The 21942-nt window shown below is 47.8% G+C and overlaps 1 protein-coding gene across 1 annotated transcript in view; it reads left to right on the top strand.

The window, feature by feature from the left end:
- Nucleotides 1–12081: 12081 nt before the first annotated feature.
- CTDSP1 (CTD small phosphatase 1) overlaps nucleotides 12082–21942 on the top strand; it is a 58088-nt gene continuing 48227 nt past the window's right edge. The window contains exon 1 of the mRNA XM_040358187.1: nucleotides 12082–12241. Coding sequence (XP_040214121.1) covers nucleotides 12172–12241 — 70 coding nt within the window. The 5' untranslated portion in view covers nucleotides 12082–12171. The remainder of the gene's footprint in view (nucleotides 12242–21942) is intronic.

Raw genomic sequence — 21942 nt, 5'->3', positions numbered from 1 at the left:
TGCTCTGGGGTCAGTAATGACACATGATGCTCTGGGGTCAGTAGATGACACATGACGCTCTGGGGTCAGTAATGACACATGATGCTCTGGGGTCAGTAGATGACACATGATGCTCTGGGGTCAGTAGATTACACATGATGCTCTGGGGTCAGTAGATGACACATGATGCTCTGGGGTCAGTTGATGACACATGATGCCCTGGGGTCAGTAGATGACACATGATGCCCTGGGGTCAGTAGATGACACATGATGCTCTGGGGTCAGTAGATGACACATGATGCCCTGGGGTCAGTAGATGACACATGATGCCCTGGGGTCAGTAGATGACACATGATGCCCTGGGGTCAGTAGATGACACATGATGCTCTGGGGTCAGTAGATGACACATGATGCCCTGGGGTCAGTAGATGACACATGATGCCCTGGGGTCAGTAGATGACACATGATGCCCTGGGGTCAGTAGATGACACATGATGCTCTGGGGTCAGTAGATGACACATGATGCTCTGGGGTCAGTAATGACACATGATGCTCTGGGGTCAGTAGATGACACATGACGCTCTGGGGTCAGTAATGACACATGATGCTCTGGGGTCAGTAGATGACACATGATGCTCTGGGGTCAGTAGATGACACATGATGCTCTGGGGTCAGTAGATGACACATGATGCTCTGGGGTCAGTAGATGACACATGATGCCCTGGGGTCAGTAGATGACACATGATGCCCTGGGGTCAGTAGATGACACATGATGCTCTGGGGTCAGTAGATGACACATGATGCCCTGGGGTCAGTAGATGACACATGATGCCCTGGGGTCAGTAGATGACACATGATGCCCTGGGGTCAGTAGATGACACATGATGCCCTGGGGTCAGTAGATGACACATGATGCCCTGGGGTCAGTAATGACACATGATGCCCTGGGGTCAGTAGATGACACATGATGCCCTGGGGTCAGTAGATGACACATGATGCCCTGGGGTCAGTAGATGACACATGATGCCCTGGGGTCAGTAGATGACACATGATGCCCTGGGGTCAGTAGATGACACATGATGCTCTGGGGTCAGTAGATGACACATGATGCCCTGGGGTCAGTAGATGACACATGATGCTCTGGGGTCAGTAGATGACACATGATGCTCTGGGGTCAGTAATGACACATGATGCCCTGGGGTCAGTAGATGACACATGATGCCCTGGGGTCAGTAGATGACACATGATGCTTTGGGGTCAGTAATGACACATGATGCTCTGGGGTCAGTAGATGACACATGATGCTCTGGGGTCAGTAGATGACACATGATGCTCTGGGGTCAGTAATGACACATGATGCTCTGGGGCCAGTAGATGACACATGATGCCCTGGGGTCAGTAGATGACACATGATGCCCTGGGGTCAGTAGATGACACATGATGCCCTGGGGTCAGTAGATGACACATGATGCCCTGGGGTCAGTAGATGACACATGATGCTCTGGGGTCAGTAGATGACACATGATGCTCTGGGGTCAGTAATGACACATGATGCTCTGGGGTCAGTAGATGACACATGACGCTCTGGGGTCAGTAATGACACATGACGCTCTGGGGTCAGTAGATGACACATGATGCTCTGGGGTCAGTAGATGACACATGATGCTCTGGGGTCAGTAGATGACACATGATGCTCTGGGGTCAGTTGATGACACATGATGCCCTGGGGTCAGTAGATGACACATGATGCCCTGGGGTCAGTAGATGACACATGATGCTCTGGGGTCAGTAGATGACACATGATGCCCTGGGGTCAGTAGATGACACATGATGCCCTGGGGTCAGTAGATGACACATGATGCCCTGGGGTCAGTAGATGACACATGATGCCCTGGGGTCAGTAGATGACACATGATGCCCTGGGGTCAGTAATGACACATGATGCCCTGGGGTCAGTAGATGACACATGATGCCCTGGGGTCAGTAGATGACACATGATGCCCTGGGGTCAGTAGATGACACATGATGCCCTGGGGTCAGTAGATGACACATGATGCTCTGGGGTCAGTAGATGACACATAATGCCCTGGGGTCAGTAGATGACACATGATGCTCTGGGGTCAGTAGATGACACATGATGCCCTGGGGTCAGTAGATGACACATGATGCCCTGGGGTCAGTAGATGACACATGATGCTCTGGGGTCAGTAGATGACACATGATGCTCTGGGGTCAGTAATGACACATGATGCCCTGGGGTCAGTAGATGACACATGATGCCCTGGGGTCAGTAGATGACACATGATGCTTTGGGGTCAGTAATGACACATGATGCTCTGGGGTCAGTAGATGACACATGATGCTCTGGGGTCAGTAGATGACACATGATGCTCTGGGGTCAGTAATGACACATGATGCTCTGGGGCCAGTAGATGACACATGATGCCCTGGGGTCAGTAGATGACACATGATGCCCTGGGGTCAGTAGATGACACATGATGCCCTGGGGTCAGTAGATGACACATGATGCCCTGGGGTCAGTAGATGACACATGATGCCCTGGGGTCAGTAATGACACATGATGCCCTGGGGTCAGTAGATGACACATGATGCTCTGGGGTCAGTAGATGACACATGATGCTCTGGGGTCAGTAGATGACACATGATGCTCTGGGGTCAGTAGATGACACATGATGCTCTGGGGTCAGTAGATGACACATGATGCTCTGGGGTCAGTAGATGACACATGATGCTCTGGGGTCAGTAGATGACACATGATGCTCTGGGGTCAGTAGATGACACATGATGCTCTGGGGTCAGTAGATGACACATGATGCTCTGGGGTCAGTAGATGACACATGATGCTCTGGGGTCAGTAGATGACACATGATGCTCTGGGGTCAGTAGATGACACATGATGCTCTGGGGTCAGTAATGACACATGATGCTCTGGGGTCAGTAGATGACACATGATGCTCTGGGGTCAGTAGATGACACATGATGCCCTGGGGTCAGTAGATGACACATGATGCTCTGGGGTCAGTAGATGACACATGATGCCCTGGGGTCAGTAGATGACACATGATGCTCTGGGGTCAGTAGATGACACATGATGCTCTGGGGTCAGTAGATGACACATGATGCTCTGGGGTCAGTAGATGACACATGATGCCCTGTGGTCAGTAGATGACACATGACGCTCTGGGGTCAGTAATGACACATGATGCTCTGGGGTCAGTAGATGACACATGATGCTCTGGGGTCAGTAGATGACACATGATGCCCTGGGGTCAGTAGATGACACATGATGCCCTGGGGTCAGTAGATGACACATGATGCTCTGGGGTCAGTAATGACACATGATGCCCTGGGGTCAGTAGATGACACATGACGCTCTGGGGTCAGTAATGACACATGATGCCCTGGGGTCAGTAATGACACATGATGCCCTGGGGTCAGTAATGACACATGATGCTCTGGGGTCAGTAGATGACACATGATGCTCTGGGGTCAGTAGATGACACATGATGCTCTGGGGTCAGTAGATGACACATGATGCCCTGGGGTCAGTAGATGACACATGATGCTCTGCGTCCAATCACAGCCCAGAACACTGTGTTGACAATCAACACAGATCTCTGTACAGAGGGAACGTTCTCTCTGTTTCTTATCCCTGCAAAGCACATTGTTAGGAACCCTTTGATTGCTCCCGGTTGTTAACCCTTTCCCAGCCAGTGTCATTAGTACAGTGACAGTGCATAGTATTAGCACTGATGCCTGTATTAGTGTCACTGGTGATGTCAGTGGCAGTTAGCCGCCCCCCCCCCCAGTGTAAGTTAGTGTCAGATTGTCCGCAGCACCATCACAGTTTGACTATAAGCCCTCGTTCAGGGCTGGTGAAAGGATTTTTGACACCCTAGGCGAAACCTCATTTTGCCGCCCCCATTTGCTCCACCCCCTTGACCTGCCCAACCTTTTTAATGAAGCTCCCATCAAATGCAGTCCACCAACACCCATCAATGCAGCCTACAAGCGCCCATCAATGCAGCCTCACCAGTGCCCATCAATGCAGCCTCACCAGTGCCCATCAATGCAGTCTCACCAGCGCCCATCAATGCAGCCTACAAGCGCTCATCACATGCAGCCTCACCAGCGCCCATCAATGCAGCCTCACCAGCGCCCATCAATGCAGCCTACAAGCGCTCATCACATGCAGCCTCACCTGTGCCCATCAATGTAGCCTCACCAGCGCCCATCAATGCAGCCTCACCATTGCCCATTAAATGCAGCCTACCAGCGCCCATCAATGCAGCCTCACTATCGCCCATCAAATGTAGCCTCACCAGTGCCCATCAATGAATATTTGCTTGCTTCCATTCATTTGGGAGTCGGGACACAGACCTCTGCCACTGCGTGCGAACGGAGCTGCGACTGCCCGCTGATGAGACTTGCTGCAGAGAGAAGAGAGTAGGAACACCAGTGACCCAGTGCCCTAGGCGGCAGTATGCCCTAGGCGGCAGTGTGCCCTAGGCGGCAGTGTGCCCTAGGCGGCTGCCTAGTTTTGCCCAGTGGTAGCACCGGCCCTGCCCTCGTTGACATTGGAGCGACTTGTCAACAAGTTGTACCCTATTGTCAGCAATGGCGCTGTTCAAACCGGTGCGACGCCGGTGCCACCTCGATTTGAAAAACTAGTTCCTGCACTACTTTTGGCGATTTCGGGTGCGACTTGCATAGACATCGATGTGAAAGCGTGCGATTTCAGATGAGGTTGCGCTATTTCAATGCCGCATTCAATGTGAACGAGGGCTTAGTTGCTGATCACCACCATTTGTAGTATATAAAAAAATAAAATAAAGGATATATACCAGAGCTTGTATAACTTTCACGCTAAACAATCAGATTCACAACCGACATACGCCGTCGTATCTCTGAGTCCGGCCGGTCGTATCTATGCGCCTGATTCTTAGAATCAGTTACGCATAGATTACGCATAGACGCCATCGGATCGTAACTGCATATTTATGCTGGCCGCTAGGGGCGTGTACGCTGATTTACGCCTAGAAATATGTAAATCGGCTAGATACGCGAATTCCCGAACGTACGCCCGGCCGACGCAGTACAGATACGCCGTTAACGTTAGGCTTTTCCCGGCGTATAGTTGCCCCTGCTATATGGTGGCGTAAGTGCGGCGTACCAATGTTAAGTATGGCCGTCGTTCCCGTGACGAAATTTGAAAATTTTACGTCGTTTGCGTAACTCGTCCGTGAATGGGGCTGGACGTCATTTACGTTCACGTTAAAACCAATACGGCCTTGCGGCGTACTTTGGAGCAATGCACACTGGGATATTCCACGGACGGCGCATGCGCCGTTCGTGAAAAACCTCAATCACGTCGGGTCATGGTTATTTTACATAAAACACGCCCCCTGTTCCAAATTTGAATTAGGCGGGCTTACGCCGGCCGATTTACGCTACGCCGCCGCAACTTACGGAGCAAGTGCTTTGAGAATACTGCACTTGCCCGTCTAAGTTGCGGAGGCGTAACGTAAAGCGGATACGTTACGCCGCCGCAGAGATACGTCGATGGATGAGAATCTGGCCCTCAATTTACACTTATTGTTATTTATTTTATTTTATTTTTTCACTTTTTTAACCAAAGACATTTAGCGCAGAATACATTTTGGGCTAAATTGATGAAGAAATTAGATCTTTTTTATAGGATATATTTTCTAACAAAAAAAATAAAATACTGTAAAGGGTTTTGTAGTTCCTTTTTCTTTATAGCACACAAAAAAAAAAAAAAGAAAACAGTGGTGATCAAATACAACAAAAAAAAGCTTTGCGTGAAAAAAAGGATATAAATGTAATTTGAGTACAGCGTTGCACGACCGCGCAATTGCCAGTTACAGGAACATAGTGCCAAATAGTAAAAAAATGGCCTGGTCATGGGGGGGGGGTAAAACCTTCCAGGCATCTCCACAGGTAATTCTTGCTTTTCAAGTCCTGCAGCAGTTTACTTCCCATGATCTAAGCCACGTCTCTGCAAGAGGTTCTGCAGCAGCTGCATCTCTTTCCTGTTTCCAGGAGGTTCTGCAGCAGCTGCATCCCTTTTCTGTTTCCAAGAGGTTCTGCAGCAGCTGCATCCCTTTTCTGTTTCCCGGAGGTTCTGCAGCAGCTGCATCTCTTTTCTGTTTCCAGGAGGTTCTGCAGCAGCTGCATCTCTTTCCTGTTTCCAGGAGGTTCTGCAGCAGCTGCGTCCCTTTTCTGTTTCCAAGAGGTTCTGCAGCAGCTGCATCCCTTTTCTGTTTCCCGGAGGTTCTGCAGCAGCTGCATCACTTTTCTGTTTCCAGGAGGTTCTGCAGCAGCTGCATCCCTTTTCTGTTTCCAGGAGGTTCTGCAGCAGCTGCATCTCTTTCCTGTTTCCAGGAGGTTCTGCAGCAGCTGCATCACTTTTCTGTTTCCAGGAGGTTCTGCAGCAGCTGCATCTCTTTCCTGTTTCCAGGAGGTTCTGCAGCAGCTGCATCCCTTTTCTGTTTCCAAGAGGTTCTGCAGCAGCTGCATCTCTTGTCTGTTTCCAGGAGGTTCTGCAGCAGCTGCATCTCTTTTCTGTTTCCAGGAGGTTCTGCAGCAGCTGCATCTCTTTTCTGTTTCCAGGAGGTTCTGCAGCAGCTGCATCCCTTTTCTGTTTCCCGGAGGTTCTGCAGCAGCTGCATCCCTTTTCTGTTTCCCGGAGGTTCTGCAGCAGCTGCATCTCTTTTCCGTTTCCAGGAGGTTCTGCAGCAGCTGCATCTCTTTCCTGTTTCCAGGAGGTTCTGCAGCAGCTGCATCCCTTTTCTGTTTCCAAGAGGTTCTGCAGCAGCTGCATCCCTTTTCTGTTTCCCGGAGGTTCTGCAGCAGCTGCATCCCTTTTCTGTTTCCCGGAGGTTCTGCAGCAGCTGCATCTCTTTTCTGTTTCCAGGAGGTTCTGCAGCAGCTGCATCCCTTTTCTGTTTCCAGGAGGTCCTGCAGCAGCTGCATCTCTTTTCTGTTTCCAGGAGGTTCTGCAGCAGCTGCATCTCTTTTCCGTTTCCAGGAGGTTCTGCAGCAGCTGCATCTCTTTCCTGTTTCCAGGAGGTTCTGCAGCAGCTGCATCCCTTTTCTGTTTCCAAGAGGTTCTGCAGCAGCTGCATCCCTTTTCTGTTTCCCGGAGGTTCTGCAGCAGCTGCATCCCTTTTCTGTTTCCCGGAGGTTCTGCAGCAGCTGCATCTCTTTTCCGTTTCCAGGAGGTTCTGCAGCAGCTGCATCTCTTTCCTGTTTCCAGGAGGTTCTGCAGCAGCTGCATCCCTTTTCTGTTTCCAAGAGGTTCTGCAGCAGCTGCATCCCTTTTCTGTTTCCCGGAGGTTCTGCAGCAGCTGCATCCCTTTTCTGTTTCCCGGAGGTTCTGCAGCAGCTGCATCACTTTTCTGTTTCCAGGAGGTCCTGCAGCAGCTGCATCTCTTTTCTGTTTCCAGGAGGTTCTGCAGCAGCTGCATCCCTTCTCTGTTTCCAGGAGGTTCTGCAGCAGCTGCATCTCTTTCCTGTTTCCAAGAGGTTCTGCAGCAGCTGCATCTCTTTTCTGTTTCCAGGAGGTTCTGCAGCAGCTGCATCCCTTTTCTGTTTCCTGGAGGTTCTGCAGCAGCTGCATCTCTTTCCTGTTTCCCGGAGGTTCTGCAGCAGCTGCATCTCTTTTCTGTTTCCAGGAGGTTCTGCAGCAGCTGCATCTCTTTTCCGTTTCCAGGAGGTTCTGCAGCAGCTGCATCTCTTTCCTGTTTCCAGGAGGTTCTGCAGCAGCTGCATCCCTTTTCTGTTTCCAGGAGGTTCTGCAGCAGCTGACCCCCCCTCCTTGTTCTTCCAAGATGTTCTGCAGCAGCTGAGCCCCCCCCCCTTCCTTCTTCTTCTTCCAAGATGTTCTGCAGCAGCTGAGCCCCCCCTCCTTCTTCTCAAAGATGTTCTGCAGCAGCTGAGCCCCCCCCCTTCCTTCTTCTTCTTCCAAGATGTTCTGCAGCAGCTGAGCCCCCCCTCCTTCTTCTCAAAGATGTTCTGCAGCAGCTGATCCCCCCCCTCCTTCCTTGTTCTTCCAAGATGTTCTGCAGCAGCTGAGCCCCCCCTCCTTCTTCTCAAAGATGTTCTGCAGCAGCTGATCCCCCCCCTCCTTCCTTGTTCTTCCAAGATGTTCTGCAGCAGCTGAGCCCCCCCTCCTTCTTCTCAAAGATGTTCTGCAGCAGCTGATCCCCCCCCCTCCTTCCTTGTTCTTCCAAGATGTTCTGCAGCAGCTGAACCCCCCCCCCTTTTCTTGTTCTTCCAAGATGTTCTGCAACAGCTGAACCCCCCCCTCCTTCTTCTTCTTCCAAGATGTTCTGCAGCAGCGGAGCCCCCCCTCCTTCCTTGTCCTTCCAAGATGTTCTGCAGCAGCTGATCCCCCCCTTGTTCTTCCAAGATGTTCTGCAGCAGCTGACCCCCCCCCCTTCCTTGTTCTTCCAAGATGTTCTGCAGCAGCTGAACCCCCTCCTTCCTTGTTCTTCCAAGATGTTCTGCAGCAGCTGAACCCCCTCCTTCCTTGTTCTTCCAAGATGTTCTGCAGCAGCGGAGCCCCCCCTCCTTGTTCTTCCAAGATGTTCTGCAGCAGCTGATCCCCCCTTCCTCCTTGTTCTTCCAAGATGTTCTGCAGCAGCTGATCCCCCTCCTTCCTTGTTCTTCCAAGATGTTCTGCAGCAGCTGAACCCCCCCCCCTCCTTCCTTGTTCTTCCAAGATGTTCTGCAGCAGCTGAGCCCCCCCTCCTTCTTCTTCCAAGATGTTCTGCAGCAGCTGAACCCCCCCCCCTTTTCTTGTTCTTCCAAGATGTTCTGCAACAGCTGAACCCCCCCCTCCTTCTTCTTCTTCCAAGATGTTCTGCAGCAGCGGAGCCCCCCCTCCTTCCTTGTCCTTCCAAGATGTTCTGCAGCAGCTGATCCCCCCCTTGTTCTTCCAAGATGTTCTGCAGCAGCTGATCCCCCCCCCTTCCTTGTTCTTCCAAGATGTTCTGCAGCAGCTGAACCCCCCTTCCTTCTTCTTCTTCCAAGATGTTCTGCAGCAGCTGAGCCCCCCCTTGTTCTTCCAAGATGTTCTGCAGCAGCTGATCCCCCCCCCTTCCTTGTTCTTCCAAGATGTTCTGCAGCAGCTGAACCCCCTCCTTCCTTGTTCTTCCAAGATGTTCTGCAGCAGCTGAACCCCCTCCTTCCTTGTTCTTCCAAGATGTTCTGCAGCAGCGGAGCCCCCCCTCCTTGTTCTTCCAAGATGTTCTGCAGCAGCTGATCCCCCCTTCCTCCTTGTTCTTCCAAGATGTTCTGCAGCAGCTGATCCCCCTCCTTCCTTGTTCTTCCAAGATGTTCTGCAGCAGCTGAACCCCCCCCCCCCTCCTTCCTTGTTCTTCCAAGATGTTCTGCAGCAGCTGAGCCCCCTCCTTCCTTGTTCTTCCAAGATGTTCTGCAGCCGCTGAGCCCCCTCCTTCCTTCTTCTTCCAAGATGTTCTGCAGCAGCTGAACCCCCTCCTTCATTGTTCTTCCAAGATGTTCTGCAGCAGCTGAACCCCCTCCTTCCTTGTTCTTCCAAGATGTTCTGCAGCAGCTGAGCCCCCCCCTCCTTGTTCTTCCAAGATGTTCTGCAGCAGCGGAGCCCCCCTCCTTCCTTGTTCTTCCAAGATGTTCTGCAGCAGTGGAGCCCCCTCCTTCCTTGTTCTTCCAAGATGTTCTGCAGCAGCTGATCCCCCCCCTCCTGGTTCTTCCAAGATGTTCTGCAGCAGCGGAGCCCCCCTCCTTCCTTGTTCTTCCAAGATGTTCTGCAGCAGCGGAGCCCCCTCCTTCCTTGTTCTTCCAAGATGTTCTGCAGCAGCTGAACCCCCTCCTTCCTTGTTCTTCCAAGATGTTCTGCAGCAGCGGAACCCCCTCCTTCCATGTTCTTCCAAGATGTTCTGCAGCAGCTGAGCCCCCCCCCCCTCCTTCCTTGTTCTTCCAAGATGTTCTGCAGCAGCTGAACCCCCTCCTTCCTTCTTCTTCCAAGATGTTCTGCAGCAGCTGATCCCCCCCCCCTCCTTGTTCTTCCAAGATGTTCTGCAGCAGCGGAGCCCCCCCCCTCCTTGTTCTTCCAAGATGTTCTGCAGCAGCTGATCCCCCCTTCCTCCTTGTTCTTCCAAGATGTTCTGCAGCAGCGGAGCCCCCCCTCTTTGTTCTTCCAAGATGTTCTGCAGCAGCGGAGCCCCTCTCCTTCCTTGCTCTTCCAAGATGTTCTGCAGCAGCTGAGCCCCCCCCTCCTTGTTCTTCCAAGATGTTCTGCAGCAGCTGATCCCCCCTTCCTCCTTCTTCTTCCAAGATGTTCTGCAGCAGCTGAACCGCGCCCCCCCCCCTCCTTCATTGTTCTTCCAAGATGTTCTGCAGCAGCTGAACCCCCTCCTTCCTTGTTCTTCCAAGATGTTCTGCAGCAGCTGATCCCCCCCCTCCTTGTTCTTCCAAGATGTTCTGCAGCAGCTGAACCGCGACCCCCCCTCCTTCCTTGTTCTTCCAAGATGTTCTGCAGCAGCGGAGCCCCCCTCCTTCCTTGTTCTTCCAAGATGTTCTGCAGCAGCTGAACCCCTCCCCTCCTTCCTTCTTCCAAGATGTTCTGCAGCAGCGGAGCCCCCCTTCCTCCTTGTTCTTCCAAGATGTTCTGCAGCAGCGGAGCCCCTCTCCTTCCTTGCTCTTCCAAGATGTTCTGCAGCAGCTGAGCCCCCCTTCCTCCTTCTTCTTCCAAGATGTTCTGCAGCAGCTGAACCGCGCCCCCCCTCCTTCATTGTTCTTCCAAGATGTTCTGCAGCAGCTGAACCCCCTCCTTCCAAGATGTTCTGCAGCAGCTGATCCCCCCCCTCCTTGTTCTTCCAAGATGTTCTGCAGCAGCTGAACCGCGCCCCCCCCTCCTTCCTTGTTCTTCCAAGATGTTCTGCAGCAGCGGAGCCCCCTCCTTCCTTGTTCTTCCAAGATGTTCTGCAGCAGCGGAGCCCCCCTCCTTCCTTGTTCTTCCAAGATGTTCTGCAGCAGCGGAGCCCCCCTCCTTCCTTGTCCTTCCAAGATGTTCTGCAGCAGCGGAGCCCCCCCCCCCCTTCCTTCTTCTTCCAAGATGTTTTGCAGCAGCGGAGCCCCCTCCCCCTTCCTTCTTCTTCCAAGATGTTCTGCAGCAGCGGAGCCCCCCCTCCTTCCTTGTCCTTCCAAGATGTTCTGCAGCAGCTGAACCCCCTCCTTCCTTGTTCTTCCAAGATGTTCTGCAGCAGCGGAGCCCCCCCTCCTTCCTTGTCCTTCCAAGATGTTCTGCAGCAGCGGAGCCCCCCCTCCTTCCTTGTCCTTCCAAGATGTTCTGCAGCAGCTGAACCCCCTCCTTCCTTGTTCTTCCAAGATGTTCTGCAGCAGCTGAACCCCCCCCCCTTCCTTGTTCTTCCAAGATGTTCTGCAGCAGCTGAACCCCCTCCTTCCTTGTTCTTCCAAGATGTTCTGCAGCAGCTGAGCCCCCTCCTTCCAAGATGTTCTGCAGCAGCTGAACCCCCTCCTTCCTTGTTCTTCCAAGATGTTCTGCAGCAGCTGAGCCCCCTCCTTCCTTGTTTTTCCAAGATGTTCTGCAGCAGCTGAGCCCCCTCCTTCCTTGTTTTTCCAAGATGTTCTGCAGCAGCTGAGCCCCCCCCCTTCCTCTGCCCCAGTCTTGAGCCTTTTCCTCCCAAATATTTATCCAGCTGCTGGACCCCCCCCCCCCCCCTTTTTCAAAAGTGTCACCCCAAGATGTTCTGCAGCAGCTGATCCCAGCCTGCACAGCGCCCCCTAGTGGCCAGCACTCGGCTCTGCACGGCACATCATCCAGCAGCGCGGCGCAGCGGCCCCCAGCGGGAGCGCGAGGTATCGCCGCTTTAATGGGGTCCCTTGAAACCGCCTCCGGGTTCCATGTTTGTATCGGATCAGTGTGCGGAGAACTCCATGTTGTAACAAAGTTTCCAGCAATCTCCCCTTTTTGTTTTTTTTTTCCTTTTATTTTATTTTTTTTATCTCCCTCCCCCTCCCCCCAGCCCAGTGTGCGCCCCCCCCCCTCCATGTCCCCCGCCCTGCCCCCCTTCCCGGTCTGGATTCCCGTCCGTCCCCGGAGAGACAGCGGGAGGAAGAAGTGATCGGACCCGGGCCGGTGTGATGGACGCCCCGTCCTCCATCTTCACCCAGGTCCAGAGAGAGGATGTCAGCTCCCCCCTGCAGGAGAAAGGTGAGCCCGTCCTGGGAGGATGACCCCCCCCGCACCCCGCAAACATGGATCCGTCCGGACCCCCCGCACCCCGCAAACATGGACCATTCTAACATCACATTCTGCTTTATATATATATGTGTGTTATTTATGGGTTTATTTTTATTTGGGGGGGCACCTAAAAATTCCCCCCCCTGTACCCCCATATTGGTATTGAATATTGGGGTGTGTATGCATTCCTGTCATTGGCAGACCTGCCCCCCCCCCCATATCCAGTGTTGTAGGGGTTAATAGATGGAGGTGAAAGAGGGGGTTTGACAGCTAGGGGGGCGGGGCACTCAGGCTGTCACATTGCACCCCCCCCCCCTCTCTCTGTGTCAGCCTTCTCCTGATTGGCCTTGTGATTATTATTTTTATAGATTTTATTTTATTATTAATCGAGATCTTTGCAGTGGCAACAGTGTGTGCGGTGCTTTACACTCTACAGGGTGCATGTTCCTCACTTTACTTGTTGGATTCTCCTCCATTTATTTATTTATTTATTATCATTAATTTATTATGATTTATTGTTCTCATTATTAATCTGGATGTTTACAGTATATTCTACGTGGTGCATGTCCTTCTAACACAGGGTCACATTGCCTGGACCCCCCCCCCCCCCTGCCAGGCTTCTCCTGTGACTGTTTTTTTTATTATTATTATGATTACTATTTTTATTATGTTTATTATTATTTTTTATTATAATTATGATGATTATTTATTATTATTATGATTATTATTTATTATTTTTATGATTACTATTTTTATTATGATTATTATTATTTTTTATTATTATTATTATGGTTACTATTTTATTATGATTAATATTATTTTTTTATTATTATTATTATGGTTACTATTTTTATTATGATTATTATTTATTATTATTATTATTATTATTATTATGGTTACTATTTTTATTATGATTATTATTATTTTTTATTATTATTATGATTACTATTTTATTATGATTAATATTATTTTTTTATTATTATTATTATGATTACTATTTTTATTATGATTATTATTTATTATTATTTATTATTATTATTATTATTATTATTATTTTTATGATTACTATTTTTATTATTTATTATTATTATAGTTACTATTTTTATTACGATTATTATTATTTTTTATTATTATTATGGTTACTATTTTTATGATGATTATTATTATTTTTTTATTATTATTCCCTCTTCCCTTTTAGATTGTAAGCTACACAAGTGGGGCCCCTCCTATTACTTCTGTATTGAACTTCTGTCTTGTAATTGTACTGCCCCCCTCCCCCTCAACTGGTTATATAAATTCTGTATAATAAATAATAACATTTTTTTTTATTCCTATTATTATTTATTCATCATTAATATTATTATTCAGAATTTGTATAGTGCCATATATATATATATATATAGTGCCTTACCATATATTCTACATGATGCATGCTCCTCTAGCAAGGGGTCACATTACCTGGACCCCCCCCCCTGTGTCAGTATTCTTCTAATTATTTTTATTTATTATCATTAATTTATTATGATTTATTGTTCTCATTATTATTCAGGATGTTTACAGTACTATACAGTATATTCTACGCGGTGCATGTTCTTTTAACTGAGGGTCACATTGCCTGGACCCCCCCGTGTCAGGCTTCTCCTGATTGGCCCTGTGACTATTTTTTTTTTTTTTTTAATTATGATTATTTATTTTTATAATTATTATCCAGGATTTTTACAGTGCCAACAGTGTGCGCAGTGCTATACAGTACATTATATATGATGGTCCAGACAATGTTTCACATTGTCTGGACCCGCTGTGTCGGGCTTCTCCCGATTGGTCCTGTGACTATTATTATTATTATTATTTTTTTCTTATTATTATTTAGTTATTATATTCTAATAATAACTAAATAATAAGGAAAATAAAAAAAAAAAAATATATATATATATATATATATATATATATATATATATATATATATATATATATATATATTTTTTTTTTTTCTTATTATTTAGTTATTATTATTATCCAGGATTTTTACAGTGCCAACAGTGTGCGCAGTGCTATATAGTACATTCTATATGATGCATGTTCCCTTAACAAAGGGTCACATTGTCTGGGCCCGCTGTGTCAGGCTTCTCCCGATTGGTCCTGTGACTATTATTATTATTATTATTTTTTTTTCTTATTATTATTTAGTTATTATATAATAATAATAATACTATTATTATTATTATTATTATTATTATTATAATAACTAAATAATAAGAAAAAAAATATTATTATTATTATTAAAATATATATATTTTTTCTTATTATTTAGTTATTATATAATAATAATAATAATAATATTCCTTTATTATTATTATTATTATTATTATTATTATTATTATTATAACTAAATAATAAGAAAAAAATATTTTTTCTTATTATTTAGTTATTATTATTATTATTATTATTATTATTATTATAATAATATAATAACTAAATAATAAGAACATTTTTTTTTCTTATTATTTAGTTATTATTATTATTATTAACTAAATAATAAGAAAAAAATATATATTATTATAATAATAATAATAATAATAATAATAATAATATTAATAATATTTTTTTTCTTATTATTTAGTTATTCTTATTCTTCAGGATTTTTGTAGTGCCAATTGTGTGCCCAGGGGCACAGTCCCCTTTGGACAGCAGTATTGTCATTTTTAGTGGGGGGGGTAGAGCGTGATGCCTTTTTCACATAGGGCTTCTGGGGGGGGTCGGTAAAAACAAATGGTTGTACCGCTGAGCCGGGATATAGGTCGGGACAGACTCGGTGACACCTGCCTCAGGGCGATTTCAAAGCCACAAGACCAGTGCGATTTGCACCTCCGATTTCCAAATTTTGATTGCTGCTTGCGACTTAATTTAACGGAAGTCAACGCAAGTCGCAATGAAATCGCAAAAAAAAAAAAAAAAACAGTAGTGCAGGAACCGACTTGAATCGCAACAATTTGAACGGTTCCAATGGGGGGGGGGGGGGGGGGAGGGATAAATATGAAAAGCAGCAAGAAAAGTATATTTACAGACAAAGGAAGTGACCCCCCCCGCCCCCCCCTGAGCCGGTTTAGGTCAGGACAGACTTGGCGACACCGGCCCTTTAAACCTGTTCCCACCCACACATGCTGCCCCAAGCTGGCCAAGGACACCCAGTGATCAGCCCTGACCTTTTAACCCTCGCTGTGCACAGAGATAAAAGAACAAATTCCAACCTCTGCAAAAAAAAAAGGCGGGGCCAACTTTGGAAAGGTTGACCCTTGACCTCTGATGATCACCCTGGGTGTGTAGACCTCATTAACCTGATGGCTATGCATGCCTTGAGTGCCTGATCTGTGTACAGGGGGGGGGGGGGGGGGGGGGGGGGGGGGGGGGGGGGGGGGGGGGGGGGGGTGTGCGGCCCAACATGAGGCTTCCTGTGCTTGTCACACATAAAGTCGCAGAGGAATCTCCGGCATGTGGGCCGGGACATCCGACACTGCAAGGGGAATGGAAGACTTTTATAATAAAAAAAAAGAGAAAAAGGAAAAAGAAAGCGGCAAAGAGAATTTTTTTTTTGCTTTTTTTGGATTTCCTGGGTGCAGAAAACAAGAAAAGGAAAACACGTGCCGGAGATCACATTGATGATTGTTTTTATAATGTGTAGAAGTGAGGTTGTCACGGGTTGTCACCGGTTGTCACATGGTGCCTTTCCCCAAACATAAACATCTTTGTGTCGCTCCTTTTGGCTTTTGCTTTCTTTTCCTTTTTAAAGTATTTTTTTAACTGGTGCATGTCCCTTTAAGAAAGGTATTTTATTTTGTTATTGATTTGTAAGGTTGAAGTGGAACTCCGCCCCTCCCTTCAGTCCCGCGACGCTGTGCGGGGTCCTTTCCTGGACTGAAATGGCTTCCTCTGGTTTTACTGCACACTGTGAGCTCCTCACATTAGAAGCTGCAGCAAGTCAGGATGTGTATCTGCAGTCTCTGACCATCTCCTGTATCATGAAGTCAATGGGGGGGGCAATCAGGGGGGACTTCATTTTGCATTGAAGTCAACGGGAAGCGATTTTTGCATTTAAAGTGGAGTTCCACCCATAAATATAACATTACATCAGTAGTTTTAAAAAAATGTCATTAGTCCTTTACGAAAATATTTTTTTTTTTTAGATGCCTTCAAAGTGTTGTTGCTAGGCGGAATAGTTATTCTTCCCACTTCCTGCACCTAGGTGCTTAATGCTTCCTAACCTACACCGCACAGACTCCTGGGAATGTAGTGGGTGTAACTTTCCAGGAGTCTGTGCATTCCCCAGTCTCAAAGAATCATGTGACTTGGACAGCACAGGTGCTGAAACCTGATCTGACACTGCTTGTGCAGCACTGAGCATGTGCGAGATTTGCAAGGCTGAAATCCAGGAAGTCATACAGTCTGGCTTCATTATGCCCACACTTAAGATGGCCCCAGTCAATTTCTATTTTATAAAGTGTCTAAATGCTGTAACAACCTAACAAAACGGACCTTAGTTTACAGACTAACTTTACTAGAATACATTAAGCTTGTGTATTACAGGGGTATTTATATCTAAAAAGTGAAATTGTGTCCGGAACTCCGCTTTAAGTCAATAGGGGTTGTTTTTGCATTGAAGACGATGGGACGCGACTTTGCATTAAAGTCAATGGAAAGTGATTATGCATTGAAGTCAACGGGACGCGACTTTGCATTGAAGTCAACGGGACGCGACTTTGCATTGAAGTCAACGGGACGCGACTTTGCATTGAAGTCAAAGGGAGGCGACTGTCAGCAAAACACTGAAAACCCTATTTTTGGCCGATATATTGGTGCGTTATTTGTAGCCTACAAATTGATTGTAAGCGACCAGTTAGCTCCCTGATGTACGATCCCCCGTGTACGATCCCCCGTGTACGATTCCCCGTGTACGATCCCCCTGTACGATTCCCCGTGTACGATTCCCCGTGTACGATTCCCCTATGTACGATTCCCCGTGTACGATTCCCCGTGTACGATTCCCCGTGTACGATTCCCCGTGTAGGATCCCCCGTGTAGGATCCCCCGTGTAGGATCCCCCGTGTACGATCCCCTATGTACGATCGTTGTGCTCCCTATCAGTGGCAGCGCATGGCTTCCATAGGAAGAGATAATGGCTTTCTGCGTAATAATTGTCGCTTATCCATTCGCTACGCCTTTGTGGCTTACTAGCAGTTCTAACTGTTATCTATGAGCTCATGCGATGTGGTCTCTGAATTTTAACCTTCTAATAAGTAAACAAATGAGCTTAGCTCTACCCCCGGGCTGCAATGTTCATGCCCTGGGCTTCAGCCTCCCAGCAGGGCTCCATCAGCCCCTTTCACACGGTACTTGGAAAAGTTATCGCTGGAGTCCATACATAATCCGCAGAGTTCGTTTATTAAAGCGCTAAACCAAAAATGTAATATATTGCAGCTTACCGATCATTAGATGTGGGGGCTGCATCAGTTTTCTTTTCTTTTTTTTTCTTTTTTTAGTCCATCATGGACTGCGGACATGCTTCAGGAGACCATCATAGACTGGAGACATGCTTCAGGAGACCATCATAGACTGGAGACATGCTTCAGGAGACCATCATAGACTGGGGACATGATTCAGGAGACCATCATAGACTGGAGACATGCTTCAGGAGACCATCATAGACTGGAGACATGCTTCAGGAGACCATCATAGACTGGAGACATGCTTCAGGAGACCATCATAGACTGGAGACATGCTTCAGGAGACCATCATAGACTGGGGACATGTTTCAGGAGACCATCATAGACTGGGGACATGTTTCAGGAGACCATCATAGACTGGGGACATGTTTCAGGAGACCATCATAGACTGGAGACATGCTTCAGGAGACCATCATAGACTGGAGACATGCTTCAGGAGACCATCATAGACTGGAGACATGCTTCAGGAGACCATCATAGACTGGAGACATGCTTCAGGAGACCATCATAGACTGGAGACATGCTTCAGGAGACCATCATAGACTGGGGACATGATTCAGGAGACCATCATAGACTGGAGACATGCTTCAGGAGACCATCATAGACTGGGGACATGCTTCAGGAGACCTTCATAGACTGGGGACATGCTTCAGGAGACCATCATAGACTGGGGACATGATTCAGGAGACCATCATAGACTGGGGACATGCTTCAGGAGACCATCATAGACTGGAGACATGCTTCAGGAGACCATCATAGACTGGAGACATGCTTCAGGAGACCATCATAGACTGGAGACATGCTTCAGGAGACCATCATAGACTGGAGACATGCTTCAGGAGACCATCATAGACTGGGGACATGATTCAGGAGACCATCATAGACTGGAGACATGCTTCAGGAGACCATCATAGACTGGAGACATGCTTCAGGAGACCATCATAGACTGGAGACATGCTTCAGGAGACCATCATAGACTGGAGACATGCTTCAGGAGACCATCATAGACTGGGGACATGTTTCAGGAGACCATCATAGACTGGGGACATGCTTCAGGAGACCATCATAGACTGGGGACATGTTTCAGGAGACCATCATAGACTGGAGACATGCTTCAGGAGACCATCATAGACTGGAGACATGCTTCAGGAGACCATCATAGACTGGAGACATGCTTCAGGAGACCATCATAGACTGGAGACATGCTTCAGGAGACCATCATAGACTGGAGACATGCTTCAGGAGACCATCATAGACTGGGGACATGATTCAGGAGACCATCATAGACTGGAGACATGCTTCAGGAGACCATCATAGACTGGGGACATGCTTCAGGAGACCTTCATAGACTGGGGACATGCTTCAGGAGACCATCATAGACTGGGGACATGATTCAGGAGACCATCATAGACTGGGGACATGCTTCAGGAGACCATCATAGACTGGGGACATGTTTCAGGAGACCATCATAGACTGGGGACATGCTTCAGGAGACCATCATAGACTGGGGTCATGCTTCAGGAGACCATCATAGACTGGGGACATGCTTCAGGAGACCATCATAGACTGGGGACATGCTTCAGGAGACCATCATAGACTGGAGACGTGCTTCAGTAGACCATCATAGACTGGGGACATGTTTCAGGAGGTCATCGGTTCTTGCATGTGATTGGGTATTCATTGTAAAGTGAAGCTTTACCTCATTTACTAAGCTTGTGAGCAACTATAATTGCAAAGTGCACAGTCGCTTTGTCTTTAGCAAATCAACCCCATGGTGTCTCTTGCCTTTATAAGTACAGCAGCAGCAGAACCGCCCACCGATTTAATAAGCTATGATTTCCACTTGCCACATTTGACAGATCTGCCGCCATTTGGGTAATTATGCGCTTTACTCCACAAGGCTGGTCAGAATCTCCGGCGCTGGCTGTATTCTGGTTGTCACAATTTTTTTTTATCTCTCTGTAGATAAATCTGTGCGGTTTGTAACTGTCAGCAACTGTGCGAGAGCGATCTCTTCCAGAGAGGGAGATGGCGATCAGAGAGCGGATTATACGCCAACCGTGACTTAGAGAGGAGGTGGAGGGGGTGCGGCGGGCGGGGCAACCTTCTTGGGTCATGTGATGGTCCACTTTATTTATGTATTTCTTTATTTTAAATGCAATTTGAACACACGCAGGCTGGCCATACATTATACAATTTTATTTTTCAATTTACTTTAGATTTACCTTCAACGATGTAGTACAAGAGCCGGCCTGATTGCATACAAATTGAAAGTGTTTAGGTCTGACCTCCTATTATATGGTTTTGGTAAATCTAAAGGATATTTGAATAAGAAAATTGTATACTGTATGGCAGGGAAATGCAACAAGCTGTTGCAGAACTACAAGTCCCATGAGGCATTGCAAGACTCTGACAGCCGCAGGCATGACACCCAGAGGCAGAGGCATGATGGGACTTGTAGTTTTGCAACAGCTGGAGGTCCTCTAATTGCATATCCCTGCTGTATGGCCAGCCCAAGTCCATACTTTGTATATAACCTAAGCTGATGGAAGTGTGAACAGTACCAGCCCAGGGTGAGGATGCCGAACTGTGCCCCCTAGCTGCTAACACATGACGTGGAATTACCGCGCGCCCTGTGCCCGCAGCTGCCTATTGTTTTCATAAAGTATTCACTGCCCATGTGCGTGGTCAGTTGTTTGCTTTCTATATTCCGGGAGGTGGTTGCGCATGCGCAGTGTGCATTTGCTGTTGGCTGGGGCGTGGCACAAAAGTACCATGCAATCCAGTTGCAGTGTGTTTCCAAAAGTAGTGCTTTTACTACTTCTGCTGTGTTGCAGAGTGATTCTAGCCCCCCCCCCCCCCTTTGACACATCTTGCTGAATCGCATTTCAATACGCATGGTAACAAAGTACCATGGCCCGGATTCTGAAAAGAGATACACCGTCGTATCTCTGAGTCCGGCCGTCGTATCTATGCGCCTGATTCTTAGAATCAGTTACGCATAGATAAGCATTAGATCCGACAGGCGTAAGGCTCTTACGGCGTCGGATCTTAAATGCATTTTTTTTTTGGCCGCTAGGTGTCGTCTCCGTCGTTTTCCCCGTCGAGTATGCAAATTAGCGAGATACGCAAATTCCCGAACGTACGCGCGGCCGACGCAGTGAAGTTACGACGTTTACGTTAGGCTTGTCCCGGCGTAAAGTTGCCCCTGGGTATATGAGGCGCAGCCAATGTTAAGTATGGCCGTCGTTCCCAGGTCGAAATTTGAAAATTTACGTTGTTTGCGTAAGTCGTCCGTGAATAGGGCTGGACGCCATTTACGTTCACGTCGAAACCAATGACGTCCTTGCGACGTCATTTGGAGCAATGCACCCTGGGATATTCTTCGGACGGCGCATGCGCATTAGGTTCGGCGCGGGAACGCGCCTAATTTAAATGCTTTACGCCCCCTACCCGCCTAATTTGAATTAGGCGGGCTTGCGCCGGGGGATTTATGCTACGCCGCCGCAACTTTACAGGCAAGTGCTTTGTGAATAAAGCACTTGCGTGTAAAACTTGCAGCGGCGTAACGTAAATCAAATACGTTACGCCCGCCCAATAATACGCCCATCTACGTGAATCTGCCCCCATGTGTTTTATTATGCAAATAGCGAAACACCTGGTACCGAAAGGCACGGTGGAAAACCCCTTGGAGTCTTTAATAGACAGACCAAAGCATAAGATCTTAATAAATTTATAGCTTTTTGGCTGCATTCACACAAATTGCGGCGTTTTGTACCGCGATTTGCCGCGACAAAACGCGTCGTTTTTTTAACCTTGTTTTCGCTGGAGGGGTGATTTACACATTGTCGGCTATGCCAAACGCCGAAGCCGCCTGAAAAAAAGGGTCAGGCACTTGTTTTGAGCTTCAGGCGTACGGCGTTCGGCGTGGAGATGTGAACCATCTCCATAGAGAACAATGTTAAATCGCCCCTCCAGCGTATTTTAGGTTGCAATAGCGTCGGGCTTCAAGCGTTAAAACGCCTAGGTGTGAATGGAGCCTTATACTTTGATTTGGTCTGTCTATTAAAGACCCTAAGGGGTTTTCCCACCGTGCCTTTTGTCTGGTCTGGATTTTAAGAGGAACCCCTTACGCCAAAAAAACGGCGTAGAAATCCCCCCAAATCCATACCA

The sequence above is a fragment of the Rana temporaria genome, chromosome 6, assembly GCF_905171775.1.
Source record: "Rana temporaria chromosome 6, aRanTem1.1, whole genome shotgun sequence".
In the NCBI taxonomy this organism is placed as follows: Eukaryota; Metazoa; Chordata; class Amphibia; order Anura; family Ranidae; genus Rana; species Rana temporaria.
Note: the sequence above shows the minus strand (reverse complement) of the source record. Positions and strands in the feature narration are given on the sequence as shown.